The 17,191-nt window shown below is 37.5% G+C and overlaps 2 protein-coding genes and 1 long non-coding RNA gene across 15 annotated transcripts in view; all 3 read right to left on the reverse strand.

The window, feature by feature from the left end:
• LOC311253549 (OX-2 membrane glycoprotein-like) overlaps window positions 1-17,191 on the reverse strand; it is a 46,849-nt gene that overhangs the window by 10,568 nt on the left and 19,090 nt on the right. For 6 of the 12 annotated variants that reach the window (XR_014621694.1, XR_014621695.1, XR_014621696.1 and 3 more), the window contains 4 exons: window positions 14,887-16,837; window positions 14,622-14,784; window positions 14,339-14,396; window positions 12,417-14,021 (listed from right to left, as the gene is read on the reverse strand). The exons of 2 other annotated variants lie outside the window; for them this stretch is intronic. The gene's annotated coding sequence lies outside the window, so the exon portion shown is untranslated. 4 more of the 12 variants (XR_014621699.1, XR_014621691.1, XR_014621692.1 and 1 more) reach the window with 4 other exon arrangements.
• On the reverse strand, window positions 2,140-5,555 carry LOC311253551 (uncharacterized protein). 2 transcript variants are annotated; one of them, XM_084347597.1, is made up of 5 exons: window positions 4,735-5,555; window positions 4,238-4,549; window positions 3,945-4,056; window positions 3,665-3,722; window positions 2,140-3,464 (listed from the first exon to the last, which is right to left on the reverse strand). In XM_084347597.1, exons 1-5 carry the CDS (start codon window positions 4,805-4,807, stop codon window positions 3,327-3,329), a joined length of 693 nt encoding a protein of 230 aa, XP_084203723.1. In that variant the 5' UTR covers window positions 4,808-5,555; the 3' UTR covers window positions 2,140-3,326. The 2 variants fall into 2 exon arrangements, 1 of the variants encoding a protein (XP_084203723.1); XR_014621702.1 differs by having other exon boundaries at window positions 2,140-3,472; window positions 3,945-5,555.
• LOC311253553 lies at window positions 5,741-7,493 on the reverse strand. Its single transcript, XR_014621703.1, has 3 exons — window positions 6,705-7,493; window positions 6,424-6,481; window positions 5,741-6,335 (listed from the first exon to the last, which is right to left on the reverse strand). It is a non-coding gene; the product is annotated as an uncharacterized lncRNA (long non-coding RNA).

Below are 17,191 nucleotides of genomic sequence, written 5' to 3' on the forward strand. Positions count from 1 at the left end.
CCATATAAATCAGCTTTGCTGAGCTGTTCATACAAATAATTTTTTTTACCCATAATAGATTCTCAGGCCAAATTTCAAGGGTTAACACTTCTTATAATAAATATATATGGATACAACAGAAAACAAAGGTATTACACAAAGGTAACACACGTTTACGAATATATTTGTGAATATATGGACCTATATTATTTTGATAAATTTAAAATAGCCATATAACAATTCAGTGACAAAGCCTTAATATGAAAATTGCATTGTTGTTATTCTGACTGCAATGTTTATATTGAGAATCTGACTTAGATTAAAAAAACAGGGTATTTTAGATGTAACCCAGCAGAACTCTTCAAAAAACACAAACAAAGAACTTTTCTTTAACTGTTTATTTGTCATTTAGTTAGTTGATTCTGATCACCATTACAGCACAATATAGTAATAATGTATTGCCCTGACTGGGCTCAACTTTATACATTAAACTTGCACAACACAGCCATGTTCTGGAGTGACATACAGTCTCCTACAGGTGAAATTACAGTCTTCACAAAGCAAAACACTACCACCTTGTGGACAACAGGCCCTATTTCACTTGTTATAAAAACCAAAACATGCATCACATGGGAACAGATACAGTATAACTAGAGCTGTTAACTAGTGATATTCACTCTGACAGTCGAGTAGAGCCCGCTCTCTTTCCGTATGAAGGTGCTGTACGGGTCGATCTGCTCCGGCTCCTGCAGAAAGACATGTATCTTATAAGATATTCAAGTTAAATGAACCGCACGAACGAAGAATATGTAACATTTTCTTGTACATTACCGAGTTTGGACTGCTGCTCGGTGGTTCTGGTTTCCTTCTGTCAGGTAAAACAACAATGCCACAGTAATGAGCCTCGGTGGTTATTCTGTCTGCATCGTGTAGCTTATTTTTACAGGCATGACAGGAAATGAAGGATGTCGGTCACTGCTGCTTATGAAACTAAGTCAAGATCTTGCTAGATATGCCTGCAGTGTACTTTGTTTTAAAATCCAACAAATGTGTTATTAAACATGAAGTTGATTGAAAACTGCTCTGATTTGACTCCTGCTGTCGAAGATGCTAATATTTGTTCACCACAATGGAGACAGTTCAATTGTTTCAGTGTTGAATGCTATAAAGTTATGAAGCAATCTTAAAAATAATCAAGAACATGAGCTGTAATGATTATAACAGTAGTATCTTACCCACGAAGTATTCTTCCGTAGATTAATCCAAGAATTACCGTAGCTGTGATCATGACTACAGTTACAGCGATGTAAGCGCTTGGAATTGGCATTCGTGTTGAATTGCTGTTGTCTGCATGCTCTGAAACATCGTAAAGAAAAAATCCATGTCACAAACAGGAATAATGTTTTACTGGAATCTGAAACTCAAAGTTAAGGAAGCAGAATTACAACGTATGCTTGTGTAAGTAAATGTAAGCACAGACATCAAACTACAATGTTAACGATACAATACAATGCAAACACAGTGGAACATAAATATGAGGGAAAAAAAATAAAATGTGTTTACCTTCCACAGTGACAGTCAGATGGTTAATAAATGTTCCATCAGGGCGTACACACTCACAGCTGTGGCTCCCACTATCCACTGGTGTTAACCCGGTCAGGTAGAGAAACACAGTCTGATTCTCCACAATAAGTTTAAATCTGGAGTCACATTCATGCTCAAAGTCCTGTCCATATCGATACAGCAGACGACACTCTTCTGACATGTGTCTCTCTGTTCTGATCTTACACACTACAAGTGTGATGATGTTAAGTGTTGAATTGGTGCATAGTGGAGTGACATCTGGTTCACTCCCAATGGTTTTCACAAGACTCACTGCAATCAATCACAATAACATAAAGTCTGAGTTAGTGATTGCTGACGATAAAAAAAACACAGAAAAGTCATTATTCTAAACCAAAGACAGGAAGATTAGAGAAAAATGACTTGCATAAATTTCACATTATATGAAAATTAGTTTCTCTACGTTACCTGCACTGTCTGTAATGCCAAAACACACAGTTAGTGGCAGAAGCAGAAGAAAGCACAGTTTCCATTTTGCCATACTGGTCAAGAAGCATCTGCTGCTGCTGCTGCTGGTGTACAACACACTGTAATGAAGACAGCACAGACAGACCCTGTTGTAACTGTTCTCTGACTATTAACCTCAAACTCTCAGATGTACAAGCTGGTTCGAACCCCTCTGTAAAGGAAGTGCTGCTGCAGCTTCCGCTTTCATATCAAGACACTCGAAAGGGTAAGACGGTAAACAAATGAGTGAAGTGAAAGAAAATGTTCAGGCTGGAAATATTAACAGGACTTCTGTGACTTTATAGTAACTGTACAGTGTCTTAATACTCCCAGATAGTGTCTTGTATGGTGACATTTAAGGACAAAATTGTAATGTTTACAGAAGAAAAAATCATACCCATGTTACTTGTGTTTATAATATGATGACATGTCATCAAACATCAGGTCTACAGACTACAGTTTGAGCTAGATCCACCAAAAGTCCAACCAATATTAACCACATTGCTCACAATATGTGTGATCAGTAAGAGTCAAACATCATGCACCGTGCTGAAACTGACATGTTGCTTTTGTGGTGACTACATATTTAGAGGCCTCAGCTTAAGCTGTAAATAAAAAGCTGCATGGTCTCTGCAGCTCGTTGCAATTCACGTTACTCACACAGCCAAGTACAACTTGACTCATTGTGAATGACAAAAACACATCTCACTTAATAATAATCAAATAACGAAACAAACTGTAGCATGGTTCAAATAGTTTATTGCAACAGCAGTAGTTGTGTACAAATATAGCAAGCTTTATAATATAACAAGACATGCATTCTTCAATTAACAGTCATATTTACTGCAGTTTACCTTTGAATGCCAATAATGACTCATTTATAATGAACATTGTACAAATCATGAAACATGTAACATATTAACTTTCCTTCACTGTTCTGCCTATTTCCGCCCTTCTGTGCTGTGATTGGCTGGTGTTTGTTGCCTAGATGTTCTTGTGGCTTGATACTAGCAGTGACACACGTCAACATCTAAATACTGTTCTGTGTAAGACGTATTCGAAACACCACCATTCTTACCAAGTATAGCTTCTACTCAGGGGCCTGTGCTCCTGATGAGTGAAGTACTGAGGAGAGTTTATTTACTTCTCCTGTACAGGAACAATAAAACAGTTATTGTACCCCTCAGTTTATTAAAATTCATCCACATGTTACGGCCATTTTATCTTGATTCTTTGGTTTAAATGTTTTCATACTCTGTGCAACTTATATCAGACTCTCATCCATCCATGTCCTGGTCATCCAAGTGGTCAGTCAGTTTATTGCAGGCTGGATATGACATAGTTTGGTAGAGATCACTTGCTGGATGCTGGAGACTTGTGTAGGGGTCATCATGGTTGAGACTCAAGGATGTAGACTGCATGTCTCCACACAGTTCAAACAAGAGGATCATTGAGGTTGGACATAAACATTAAAACAGACAAGAAATGTTTTTGAGAACATAGTAAAGATAAGATCATCAGCTACAGGCTCACGATATAAATGTATATTTATGTATATTAGATAATGAACATTAAACTGGCTACTTTAAAGGTTAAAAAACATAAAAGTACTCACCAATGAGCTGGAGCATTCACGCTGAGATTGTCCATGTGTGGCTGACCGTGAAGAGTCTCTTTAAATAAGAAATCAGAGATATCAGAGTTAGAGGAACATCAAGTACTAACAGGAAGAATGGCAAAACAGTGTAATGCAGGAATCTACTGAGTGAAATATACTGTGGATGCACCATATTAACATTCATAAAAATGTTTTCCATTTTTCCACTGAAAATTAGTCATCCTAGCCCCCCAAAATACTAAATAAGAACATTTCAATGAAAATACGAGTTTCTCACCTGTTACTTTTTGTCCTGAAGACAAGTCCCAGCATAGCTCCAGATATTATGAGGACAATAGTGACACCAATCCAAACCCATGGAATTGGCATTTGAGTGAAACTGCTGGTGGCTGCATTGTAAAAAGACCTTTGTCAGAAATATCTGGTAAAAATCTGGTAATTTCTCTAGGAGACAAAAAGACTTGTTGGCTGGATTAATGAATCTTTAGAGGACTGTAAAGGACAGTTGTAGCATGATAATCAACTTACACATAGTCAAAGTATGAGTAAAAATTAATAAAATGTGTTTACCTTCCACAGTGACATTCAGATTCAGGAAAAATGTTCCATCAGGATGTGAACACTCACAGCTGTAGCTCCCACTATCCACTGGTGTTAAACCGGTCAGGTGGAGAAACACAGTCTGATTCTCCACAATAAGTTTGAATCTGGAGTCACATTGATGCTCAAAGTCCTGTCCATATCGATACAGCAGACGACACTCTTCTGACCCGATTCTCTTTGTTCTGATCTTACACACTATAAGTGTGATGATACTAAGCGTTGAATTGGTGCATAGCGGAGTGACATCCGGTTCGCTCCCAATGGTTTTCACATGACTCACTGCAATCAATCACAACACCGTAAAGTTTGAGTAAGCGATTGCTGTATTTTTGCATTTTTTGAATATTAAATCACATTTTTAATTCCACTTCATTGACAGTAAGAAAAATCATAAAAGTTTAACTTAAACTAAAGACAGGAAGATTAGAGATTTCACATTATATGAAAACTAGTTTCTACATTACCTCTACTGCCTTTAATGCCAAAACACACAGTTAGTGGCAGAAGCAGAAAAGTGCACAGTTTCCATTTCGCCATACTGGTCAAGAAGCATCTGCTGCTGCTGTTGGTGAACAACACATTGTAATGAAGACAGCACAGACAGACCCTGTTGTAACTGTTCTCTGACTATTAACCTCAAACTCTCACAGAGATACAAACTGGTTTGAACTCCTCCGTAAAGGAAGTGCTGCTGCGGCCACTGCTTTTTTTTATAAAGAGACTCTAAAAGGTCAGACAGTGAGCAAATGAATGAACAGAAAGAAATGTTCAGGCAGTGGGCCTCCTGCATGGTTTATGTCTTGTGACAGTTACAGGGTTGCAGAGCATATTATATATTGAGTATTTTTGTAACCTTTCTGTGTAGCCTCTCCTGGGGATATGTGTTCTGACAATATATGACACATAAACTATGGAAGATACATGTGTGTTAAATTTATGTTAACCTGCGGTGGATGTGGAGATGATGGGAGTGTTATTTTAAGTGAGTCCAGATATAACCATGTGTCTGCTGCGATTGTGTGTATTGGTTTCTACTATCATTAAGGATTAGGAGAGACGGCCTCTCTTCAGTCATCTCCTATACGCTGATGATGTGTGACTCTTGCTTGCAAGCAATAAATAACTTCTAGAAAATAAATATTGTGTTGAACTTGGTGTTTGACCAACTTTCATCCACACTAGACGAGCTACTGGTTTTCAGTTTCCACGACAGGACGTAAGAGAAAACGTATGTCTATGTTACACGTGTCTGCAATAAGATGTCAGGTCATTAAACATCAGGTCTACAGACAGTTTGATCCACTATTACAACCTGTCTCAGACGGTTGCAACAAAAAAAGGAGACCACAAAAAGTCAAACATTTTAAATAATATTTTATTCAATCAAATTGAACCAAATCTAAATGAACACAACCAAACCAAAACTCTGCTGGTTGGAAGCACATGAGACAGAGAGGAAGAGGAAGAGGAAGATCTCAGCCCTCTTATAGCAGGTGTGGCAATCAGAGGAAATTACTTCAGGTGTTGTTCATTCACCTGCCACAGGAACAGGTAAAAACACAGGGAATCACAAACAGAGTGGAGGGGTCATCACACCACCAAGAGTCCAACCAATATCATCTACTGTCTATGCTGCTCACAATGTGTACGATCAGTAAGAGTCAAACATCGTGTACTGTGCTGAAGCTGACATGTTGCTCTTGTGGTCATCACAAACAGTTTTTAGAGGCCTGAGGTAGAGCTGTGACTGAAAAGCAGCATGGTCTTTGCAGACGCCACCATTCTTGCCAAATATAGCATCTGCAAAGAACTGAAGGTCAACTATGATCAGTAATCTATCGTCTCAGTAAGTCACGAACATCCACATGTCACAGTCACTTTATCTTTATTCTTTGGTTGAAATGTTTTCATAGTCTGCGTAACTTATATCAGACTCTCCTCCATCCATGTCCTGGTTATCCAAGTGGACAGTCAGTATATTGGAGGCTGAATATGACATAGTGTGGTAGATATCATTTGCTGGATGCTGGAGACTTGTGTAGGGGTCATCTGGGTCATCTTCATCCTATGGAAAAAAAATCTTGATCATGTCTTTAAACTGGACTAAATTATGTTGAACAATGGTTGAAACATTGTCGTCATAAAATACTCACCAAAGAGCTGGAAGACTCAGGTTGAGATTGTCCAGGTGTGGCTGACCTTGAAGAGTCTCTTTAAATAAGAAGAGATATCAGAGTTAGAGGAACATCAAGTACGAGCAGAAATATCAAGGTAGGACTTCAAGCTTATGTTTAAATTTTAATAACTTTCAGAAAGAAGAGCAAAACAGTGTAATGCAGGAATCTACTGAGTGAAATATAGTGTGAATGCATCACATTAACATTTTAAAAAGAGATAAGAAATCTGCATTTCAATGAAAATATGAGTTTCTCACCTGTTACTTTTTGTCCTGAAGACAAATCCCAGAATAACTCCAGTTATAATGAGGACAATAGTGACACCAATCCAAACCCATAGAATTGGTATTTGTGGGAATCTGCTGGTGTCTACAGCCTCTAAAAAATGAATATATATCTGGTAAAAATCTGGTAGTTGCTTTATTTGTAAAGAAAACTGTCTACTGACACAGTAACATGTAATATTGTACTACTGGAATCTGCAAATCAAAGTGAAATAAATTGTAAATCTAAGAGACAAAAAGACTTCTGTTGGCCGAATTAATGAAACAACACAATACAGTTGTAGCATGGCGGAAAATAATCACCTTACACATTGCCAAAGTAAAAATAAATGAAATGTGTTTACCTTCCACAGTGACATTCATTTTCAGAATAAATGCTCCATCGGGACGTGAACACTCACAGCTGTAGCTCCCACTATCCACTGGTGTTAAACCGGTCAGGTGGAGAAACACAGTCTGATTCTCCACAATTAGTTTGAATCTGGAGTCACATTGATGCTCAAAGCCCTGTCCATATCGATACAGCAGACGACACTCTTCTGACATGTGTCTCTCTGTTCTGATCTTACACACTACAAGTGTGATAATGTTAAGTGTTGAGTTGGTGCATAGCGGAGTGACATCTGGTTTACTCCCAATGGTTTTCACAAGGCTCACTGCAATCAATCACATCCAAAATCAATATGAATTAGTCTGAGTCTGATCTACTGCTGTATTTTTGCATTTTGTGAATATTAAATCACATTTTTCATTGCAATAAAATGTTTTGTTGATCTCTTTAAACCAAAGACGGGAAGAAAAATAACTTGCCAACATGTTATATATTAAAAAAAAAAAAATCTACGTTACCTGCACTGTCTTTAATGCCAAAACACACTGTTAATGGCAGAAGTAGAAAAAAGCACAGTTTCCATTTCGCCATACTGGTCAAGAAGCATCTGCTGCTGGTGGTGAACAACACATTGTAATGAAGACAGCACAGACAGACTCTGTTGGACTGTTCTCTGACTATTAACCTCAAACTCTCACAGAGATACGAGCTGGTTTGCACTCCTCTGTAAAGGAAGTGCTGCTGCGGCCACTGCTTTTTTTATATGACGAGACTCAAAAAGGTCAGACAGTAAGCAAATGAATGAACAGAAAGAAATGTTCAGGCGATGGATATCAAAATAGGAATTCAAGGACTTTACAGTAACTATATATTACTTAAATATACTAAAATAGTGTCTTGCTTGGTGAAATTCAAAGGCATAATTGTCAGTTTTGGACGTAAGAGAAAACTTATGTCTATGTTACACATGTCTACAATAAGATGTCAGGTCATTAAACATCAGGTCTGCAGACAGTTTGAGCTAGATCCACTGTCAGACGGTTGCAAAAGAGACCACACAAAGGCAAACATTTTAAATAATATTTTATTAAGTCACAATATGTACGATCAGTAAGAGTCAAACATCGTGTACTGTGCTGAAGCTGACATGTTGCCCTTGTGGTCATCACATACAGTTTTTAGAGGCCTGAGGTAGAGCTGTGACTGAAAAGCAGCATGGTCTTTGCAGACACCAACATTCTTGCCAAATAAAGCATCTACTCAGGGGCCTGTTCACCTGCTGAGTGAAGTACTGAGGAGAGTTTATTTACTTCTCCTCTATAGGAACAATAAGACAGTTATTGTACCCCTCAGTATATTAAATGTTACAATCATTTTATCTTGATTATCGGTTGAAATGTTTTCATACTCTGTGCAACTTATATCAGACTCTCCTCCATCCATGTCCTGGTTATCCAAGTGGACAGTCAGTTTATTGCAGGCTGAATATGACAGTTTGGTAGAGATCACTTGCTGGATGGTGGAGACTTGTGTAGGGGTCATCTGGGTCATCTTCATCCTATGGAAGAAAATCTTGATGGATCATGCCAATATCATAGTCAAGATAGGATCATCAGCTACAGGCTCACAATATGAATGTATATTTATGTATATTAGATGATGAACATGAAACTGGCTACTTAAAAGTAAGAGAACATAAAATTACTCACCAAAGAGCTGGAAGACTCACGTTAAGGTGTGGCTGACCTTAAAGAGTCTCTTTAAATAAGAAGAGATATCAGAGTTAATACTGTGAATGCACCATATTAACATTTAAAAAAATAAATAATTAAGAAAATCTGCTATTTCAATGAAAATATCAGTTTCTCACCTGTTACTTTTTGTCCTGTAGACAAATCCCAGAATAACTCCAGTTTTAATGAGGACAATGGTGACCCATGGGATCCAAAACCATGGAATTGACATTTGTGTAACACTGCTGGTGTCTGCATCGTCTAAAACATTGTAAAAAGATCTTAGTCAGAAATATCTGGTAAAAATCTGGTATTTGCTCTATTTGTAAACAAAACTACTGTCTCCTACTAGAATTTATAAATCAAAGTGTAAAGGACAAGTAAAAATACAACACGGTTGTGTGTGATGTAAAATAATCACCTTACACATAGTCAAAGTATGAGGAAAAACATAAAATGTGTTTACCTTCCACAGTGACATTCAGATGCAGAATATGTGTACCATCAGATGTCGAACACTCACAGCTGTAGTTTCCACTATCCACTGGTGTTAAACCGGTCAGGTGGAGAAACACAGTCTGATTCTCCCCAATAAGTTTGAATCTGGACTCACATTGATGCTCAAAGCCCTGTCCATATCGATACAGCAGACGACACTCTTCTGACCCGTTTCTGTCTGTTCTGATCTTACACACTATAAGTGTGATGATACTAAGTGTTGAATTGGTGCATAGCGGAGTGACATCTGGTTCACTCCCAATGGTTTTCACAAGACTCACTGCAATCAATCACAATCAAAAATCAACATGAATTAGTCTGAGTCTGATCTACTGCTGTATTTTTGCATTTTGTGAGTATTGAATCACATTTTTAATTGCTATAAAATTACAGAAAATGTTTTTTTGACCTCTTTAAACCAAAGACAGAAAGAAAAGACAACGTTACCTCTGCTGTCTGTAATGCCAAAACACACAGTTAATGGCAGAAGCAGAAGAAAGCACAGTTTCCATTTCGCCATACTGGTCAAGAAGCATCTGCTGCTGGTGGTGAACAACACATTGTAATGAAGACAGCACAGACAGACCCTGTTGTGCTGTTCTCTGACTATTAACCTCAAACTCTCAGAGGTGTGAAATGCAAAGGAACTCCTCTGTAAAGGAAGTGCTGCTATAGCAACTTCTGCTTCACATTAGGACACTCGAAAAGGTCGGACAGTAAGCAAATTAATGAACAGAAAGAAAACGTTCAGGGTGGCATTATAGTTATAACTACATAGTGTCTAAATATATTAAAATAGTGACTGGTTAAATTCAAAGACACACTTGTCATGTTTGGCTGCAAGAAAAACTTCTCATACCTGTTACGTGTTGGCTTTTGTGGTCATCGCATATCACATAGGCCTGAGCTTGAGCTGTAAATAAAAAGCTTTGCAGCTTGTTGTGATTTAAGTCCCTCACATCTTTCATCAGGAAACCAGTATCGTATTCACACAACACACCTCACTTGCAAATGGATTAACTTTGTTCAAATAAAGAAACAAAGTGTTGCTTGGTTGGTAAATAAAGCATAATAAAGTGCCCCAAACTGTGACCTTCTATTGTAGAAAACGTGTTGCAGTGCCCTCTACGATGATGATAGTGCCCTCTATGGTGATGATAGTGATGAAGACCCTAAATGATGAAGATATGGGAATGATCGTATATTACTCTTAACAAGGTATGAGTGCTTAAATAATGCTTATGTTCCCAAAAGAGGCATTATTTTTAAAATACTTTATTGCATTTCTTGACCTGTTGACAGCAGTGATAGTTTTTTTTACAGAGCATTTATTAACAAGCTGGTATCATCCAACAACAACTTAAAGGAATTGGAGCTGTTAAGGTTTAATACTATTGATTCAGGGAAGATACCGATCCAATCCAACTGATGACACATATAATTATGATACAGCATGTTGAAAATGTAGACAGGAATATTATAACTTTGGTGATAAAACAGCATGTAGTCATTATCAAGTACACATTGTGTATTGAACAGTGTATTTCCTTCTCATGTATATCAACTATTAAAAATAAATCAAATAAATTGCATCCCTCAGTATTAAATTCACAATCATTTTGCTTATTGGACATTAAAAAAAAAAAATTGTTCACATGTGGACCTGTTTTAACAAAAAATACTGCAATTTTGAATATTTTGGGAAACATCCTATAACCTACCACAAAAGCCTTGAACTACTATCTACTATCTCAGCAAGTGAGGAACATTCACATATCACAAAGTGATGTTATCTTGATTCTTTGGTTTAAATGTTTTCATACTTTTTCTTGCTGGGTATCAAATTACACAGTCACTTTATTGCTGGCTGAATATGAGATGGTTTGGCAGAGATCACTCGCTGGATGATGAAGGCTTGTTTCGGGGTCATCTGGGTCATCTTCTGCCTATGAAGAAATGAAAAACCGGACTTAATTATTTTGAACAATGGATAAAACGTGATCTCCAACACTTTTAGTTCCTTTGCATTTACACTCATGCAGAGGATGTACACTGCTTCTCCCCTACACACTGCAAATCAAAAGGATCAGCAAGGTTGGACTCAATATTTAAATAAACTTATTTTAGTACATAGTAAAAAATAAGATCATGAGCCTAATGCCTGAAATATACATGTTTATTTGTGTATGTAAATTGGCTACTTTGAGTTTACTGTAAGTGAATAGAACATATTAAATATAATATAATAAATATGTTACTCACCGATGAGCCAGGAGTTTTGCGTACGTACAAGGCAGATGTGACTGTCCTTGAATAGTCTCTTTAAATAAGAAGAGATATCAGAGTTAGCCGAACACACACACAGAAATTCAGATTGTCTTAATTTTCTCTCAAAAATTAATTAATAAATATAACAATAACAACTGTAAGGAAAGCAAAATAGTGTAATGAAGGAATCTAATTAATTATACAGTAAATGCACCACACCATGTTAATCTAAATTTACTTGCATCAAAACACAAAGCCTTTAACTATAAAATATATAATAGTATCTCACCCATTACTCTTTGTCCACTGGAAAAATCCCAGAATAACTCCAGCTGCAATGACGGCTGCAGTTACACCAACAAAAACACTCGGGATTGGCTCTTGTGTCGAGCTGCTGATGTCTTCATCCTCTTAAAATGTTAAAAAGAGAAAAAAAAAACATCTTTCAGATAAATGCCACTGGTATTTGCTCTAAATGTAAAGAAGCATTGTGATTTTATTCTCACTTATTCACAGTATAATGATATATTGTTTTAATGACATCATCTGCAAATAGAATAAGATGTACTAAAACAGACTTACAGTATAATACGCAAATAAAATAAAAAAACGCTACTCTTCACTTTTGTGTATGAAATTAGTCTTGTTTCATAAGCACATACATCATATTGCTATTGAAAATAAAATTAACACCTTAAACTAAGTCAAAGTATGAGAGGAAAGTGTGAATCACAAAAGCAAGAAAATCAATCATTTACCTTCCACAGTGATTTTCAGATGGAGAATAAAATATCCAACAGAAAGTGAACACGTACAGGTGTAGTTCCCACTATCCACTGGTGTTAAACTGGTCAGGTGGAGGAATACAGTCTGCTTCTCTGTCACAAGTGTGAATCTGGAGTCACATTTGTGCACAAAGTTGCGTCCAGGTCGATACCGCAGAATGCATTCTTCTATGCTTCTCTCTGTTCTGATCTTACAAACTATAAACACGATGGGATTCTGTGTTTCATTGGTGCATATTGGAGTGACATCTGGTTTGCTCCCAATTGTTTTCACAAGTTGCTGTTTAGTATCTGCAATGAATGAATTAAAATCAATACAGTGCGGCAATGTACTTACTGTATTTGTGTGTTTCCAATAACATTTGTAATTGCACTAGAATGAGCAAATTGCAGAAATTCAAAAAGCAATAAACAGAATTACATCTTGTGAAAGTTATTAGTTAGTCAAAAAGCAGTTTCGCTACCGTACCTTTGCCGTCGGTGTGGAAAGTTAGCGGCAAAAGCAGAAGAAACCACAGTTTCCATCTACCCATACCGGTCAAGACCTCGAAGCGACTGCAGGCAGGGTGCCACGTATATCGTTTCTCTGTTTTTGCAGCTACTTAAACCTCAAATTCTCAGTTCTCACAGCAAGGGTGTGTGAGCTGGTGGGAAGTCGTCTAAAAAGAAGGTGCTGCCGCTTCTTTAATGTTATGTGACTCTAAGATGAAACAGACAGCAACGCAAAGTCATGTTGTATTCATGCATTTATACACTTTCCATGCACAACAACAAGTTAAATGCATGAAAGACAGTAACAGAGATTAATGTCTTGCATAAATTATACATTTTTAAAAGTAGTTTGTTTAATTAAATTGTTTGTTAGCAGCACAAGCAGAAGAAACCACAGTTTCCACCCCCCCATACTGGTCAAGCTGCCACTGCTGGCGTACGATATCCTGTACTGACGTCATAGAGGTACGAGCAAACTCTACTATAAAAGAAGTGCTGGTATTGCAGCTTCTGCTTTCATATAAAAGATACTTAAAAAAGGTGATACAGAAAGATAACATTTAGGCTGGGTTTATCTCAGTGACGTAAATTAATTTTAATTAATTTAAGGGTGTTGTTTGGAGAATAAGGTGTTCAAGTGAGAAAAAACTTCTCATGTCTATGTTATATGTGAATAAGATGTCAGGTCATCAGATATCAGGTCTGCAGTCCTGTTTTCAGACTACAGTTTGAGCTGGATCTGCTAACTACTGCCTGCTTTGTTTATGCAGTTTGTATGGCAAGTGAGAGTCCTGCATCGTGTGTGGTACGTTGCTTTGTGGTCACACAGTAGCAGAAGGAGAACAAAGCACAGTTTCGACAGATGTGTTAGCAAAAATGGCAAAACAATACTGCACATAAACACTTGCATCAATTATTTTGGATCTCTCAAAGCACTGAAGGGTTTTGGACACTTACCATCAGTAGTCTTAGTAAGTCAAGGACATACACACTTCAGTCATGTTGACTCTTTGGTTTAAATGTTTTTATACTCTGTGCAACTTGGATGAGACTCTCTTCCACCTTTCTTCAGGTTTTCCAAGTGGACAGTCACAATATTGCTGGCTGGGTTTGAGATAGTTTGGTAGAGATCACTAGTTGGTTGCTGAAGGCTCATGTAGGGGTCATCGGGGTCGTCTGCTGCCTATGAAGAAAAGATGCATCGTGTTTTTGAAGAATGACTAAATTATATTGAACAATGGTTAAACTGTCTTTAAACTCTTTTCTTCTTTTGTGTTGACACTCATTCAGAGGGTGTTTACTACACTGTGCACATCAAGAGAATCACCTAGGTTGGTCTCAACACAAAAATGAACAAGAAAAGTAGTTAGTTAGCAGTTAATGTAAGTAGTAGAGAATGCAGTTAGTCAGGATGAAGGCCTATAACATAAATGTATAATTACAAATAATTAACTGCAACTTCCTGAGTCTCAAAGTATAGAACAAAGGATTATTGCTCACCAAAGAGCTGGGAGTTTCACATTCAGATAGTCCGGATGCGGCTGACCTTGTACAGCCTCTTTAAACAAAAAGGGATATCGTAATTAATCCAACACTGAGATTTGACAAAAAGCTTATCTTCATCTTCATCCTCAAGAAAAGTCAAATAATAATAACTTTCAAGAAAAGGAGAAAAATCGTGTCATGCAGGAATCCACATTTACATTTCTAAGCATGTTTTTCACTTTATCAGTAAAATCATTAAAAATAAAACATGAACTATTAGAATTATGAAGCATCTTACCTATATTTTGCCCTGTAGAAAATCTCCAGGATCACTCCAGTTATGAGGACTGTAGCTACACCAATTATTCCAGTTAGGATGATGACTGTGCTGACCACACCGATCAAAGACACTGGAAATTGCATTGGTGGTATTAGTGTTGAACTGCTGGTGTCTTGATCCTCTGAAACATTGGGAAGAAGAAATGTCTTCTTCAAATGAGCATTAGAGATTAAAACATATAACACGTGAGTCACAAAAGGATGAAAATGAATCAAACACGTACCTTCAACAGTGATATTCAGGTGCAGAACAAATGTTCCATCAAGATGTGAACACTCACAGGTGTGGCTCCCACTATCCACTGGTTTTAAACCAGTCAAGTGAAGAAACACAGTCTGATCCTTTGCCGCAAGTGTGAATCTGGAGCCACAGTCTTGCATAAAGTCCTGTCCGTAATGAAACAGCAGACGACACTCTTCTGACCCGTTTCTCTCCGTTCTGATCTTACACACTATGAGCGTGATGATATTAAGCGTTGAATTGGCGCATACTGGAGTGACATCCGGTCCCCCCCCAACTGTTTTCACAAGAGTCTCTGCATTGAATCGGTGAAACAACGATGTTAAAATAAGAGAATGTTGATTTAAGAGACGTATCACAGGCTACTCATTATTGGAGATAACTGCTAATCAGACATAAATTGCTTGAAATAAAATCTCCTGTACCTTCAGAGACAAAGTCAGCACACAAACTCATGGGGAGAAGCAGAACAGAACAAAGTGTAAAAAGCTCCATAACAGGGGAGAGTCTGCGTAACAGTGTTGCCTTTAATGTCTGTACTTAAGGGCGGAGGGAAACATTGACCTCAAACCTAACATACATTTAGCACGCATGAGCGGATGGTGAAGTGGTCTCAAAAGGAAGTACGAGGTGTGACAATTTCTGAATGGAAAAAAAAAACAATACTCTCGACCTTACACAAACTTTAGCATTATGGAGCAGGTACAGAGATTGAGCTTACCCTGGCGGAGGTGTCTGATGCTTTGTTTTCTTGAAGCAGGTTTCCAGACGAAGGTGGATGTCAGAGTCAAATACTTAACTGACTGATGTGTTTTGGGGAAAATGCAACAATGAATATATTTTTATTTTGGTAAAGCAAACCTCATCATTAAACATGCAGATCCTAGAAGAGCATGAAAGCATTAAAGAAAGCCTGCCTCACTTTTAGACTCCGTCTCAAACACTGTTCAAACATGATTTTGCCCACGTTTATGTTTCACTTGAAAGAGTGCTTCGTCATGTAAAATGTTAAACTGATACATGCTCGCCTATGTGCTCAGCACATATTTGGATGCGTGTGCTTGAGTTATAAAAAACCAGCACATTCTTGAAACCAAGCTGTTCAGTCTGTGTGACAAAAATACCCTCCTAAAAAACACCAATGTGAACGTGTTTGTCAAAACACCTATTTCCCTGTTAGTTTAATGCTGAGAGTTCAGACATTTTGGACACTGAGTCGCTAAAAAGCATTTAGCACATACTCAATCATAACACATGGTATTCTAAAAGTGATGATATTTAATGTAACAAGCATTTATTTTACAGAATAATGAATTTTTTTACAAGACAGTATCTTTTCCAAACAATGTAAGTATAATGAGCCTTTACAGAAATTACAGAGTTTGATTAAGAGTAAATATAAGTCATGATTCATAACACTGACACACATTTTAGTGGATTAAACACACACATGCATCTGGATAAATGTGAAACTGTTCGCCACAGAGGGCAGCAGATCACAGCTTCTCTTCCTGGGGTTAAGTAATGATGACCTATCCGTGAACTCTTCAGTTTCCTCTGCCAGCTACTGTCATCACTGGGCCTGACAACTGGTGTTGAAATCACAGATATGGCACATTACAGGGAGTTTTAACAGGCCTGGAGATGTCAATGTTTGGGGAAATCCTTTTTAATCAACATATTATACAGTCACTACAGCCACTGTAGCTTTATACAGTCACAGTATTTTACATTTTGATTCAAAGGTTTTCATAGATTTCCTCATTTGGATCAGCCACTTCATATGTTTCCTCCTCCAAAAAGGTAACTGCTTTCTTGTTGCCAGCTAAATATCTCTTAGCCCTGTCATGATGGTATATTGTGGACATGTTCTGGTAGAGATCACTAGTTGGATGTCCAAGAGATTTGTAGTCCTGATCTGGGTCATCTTTGTCCTATGGAAACATTAAAAATCTTATTGCGTCACGCTTTCAAAAGACTGATTAAATCCCATTTCTGACGATCTGTATCTGTTATGTCAATTGGTGGTTACAGCAGGGGTTATGTCTGGAGGTCTGGAGATTACAAAAGGCTTCCTTTATGTTGCAAAGACTACCCAAATGCGCTGTGGTGGCAGAGTGGTTAGACACACATAGCATACTGCACCATGCAGGTATATTTGTTATGTCATTATGTCTGCTTATGCCTATTTTTTCACATGAAATAAAAAGGGCTTCACTGCAATGCCTTGCATTTATAAATATATATATGCTGCATGCATGAACACACATTACAATATCTATTTTACT

Source organism: Pagrus pagrus (genome assembly GCF_965226575.1).
Source record: "Pagrus pagrus genome assembly, chromosome: 24".
NCBI lineage: Eukaryota > Metazoa > Chordata > Actinopteri > Spariformes > Sparidae > Pagrus > Pagrus pagrus.

Bases quoted from the DNA above. Each gene is read 5' to 3' on its own strand.
- LOC311253551 (XM_084347597.1), bottom strand. From the start codon at position 4,807: ATGGCGAAATGGAAACTGTGCACTTTTCTGCTTCTGCCACTAACTGTG. The intron at 4,550-4,734 runs GTAATGTAGAAA...GATTGATTGCAG, and splicing joins TGGCATTAAAGGCAGTAGAG to TGAGTCATGTGAAAACCATT. The intron at 3,465-3,664 runs GTGAGTACTTTT...GGAGACATGCAG, and splicing joins GTGAATGCTCCAGCTCATTG to TCTACATCCTTGAGTCTCAA.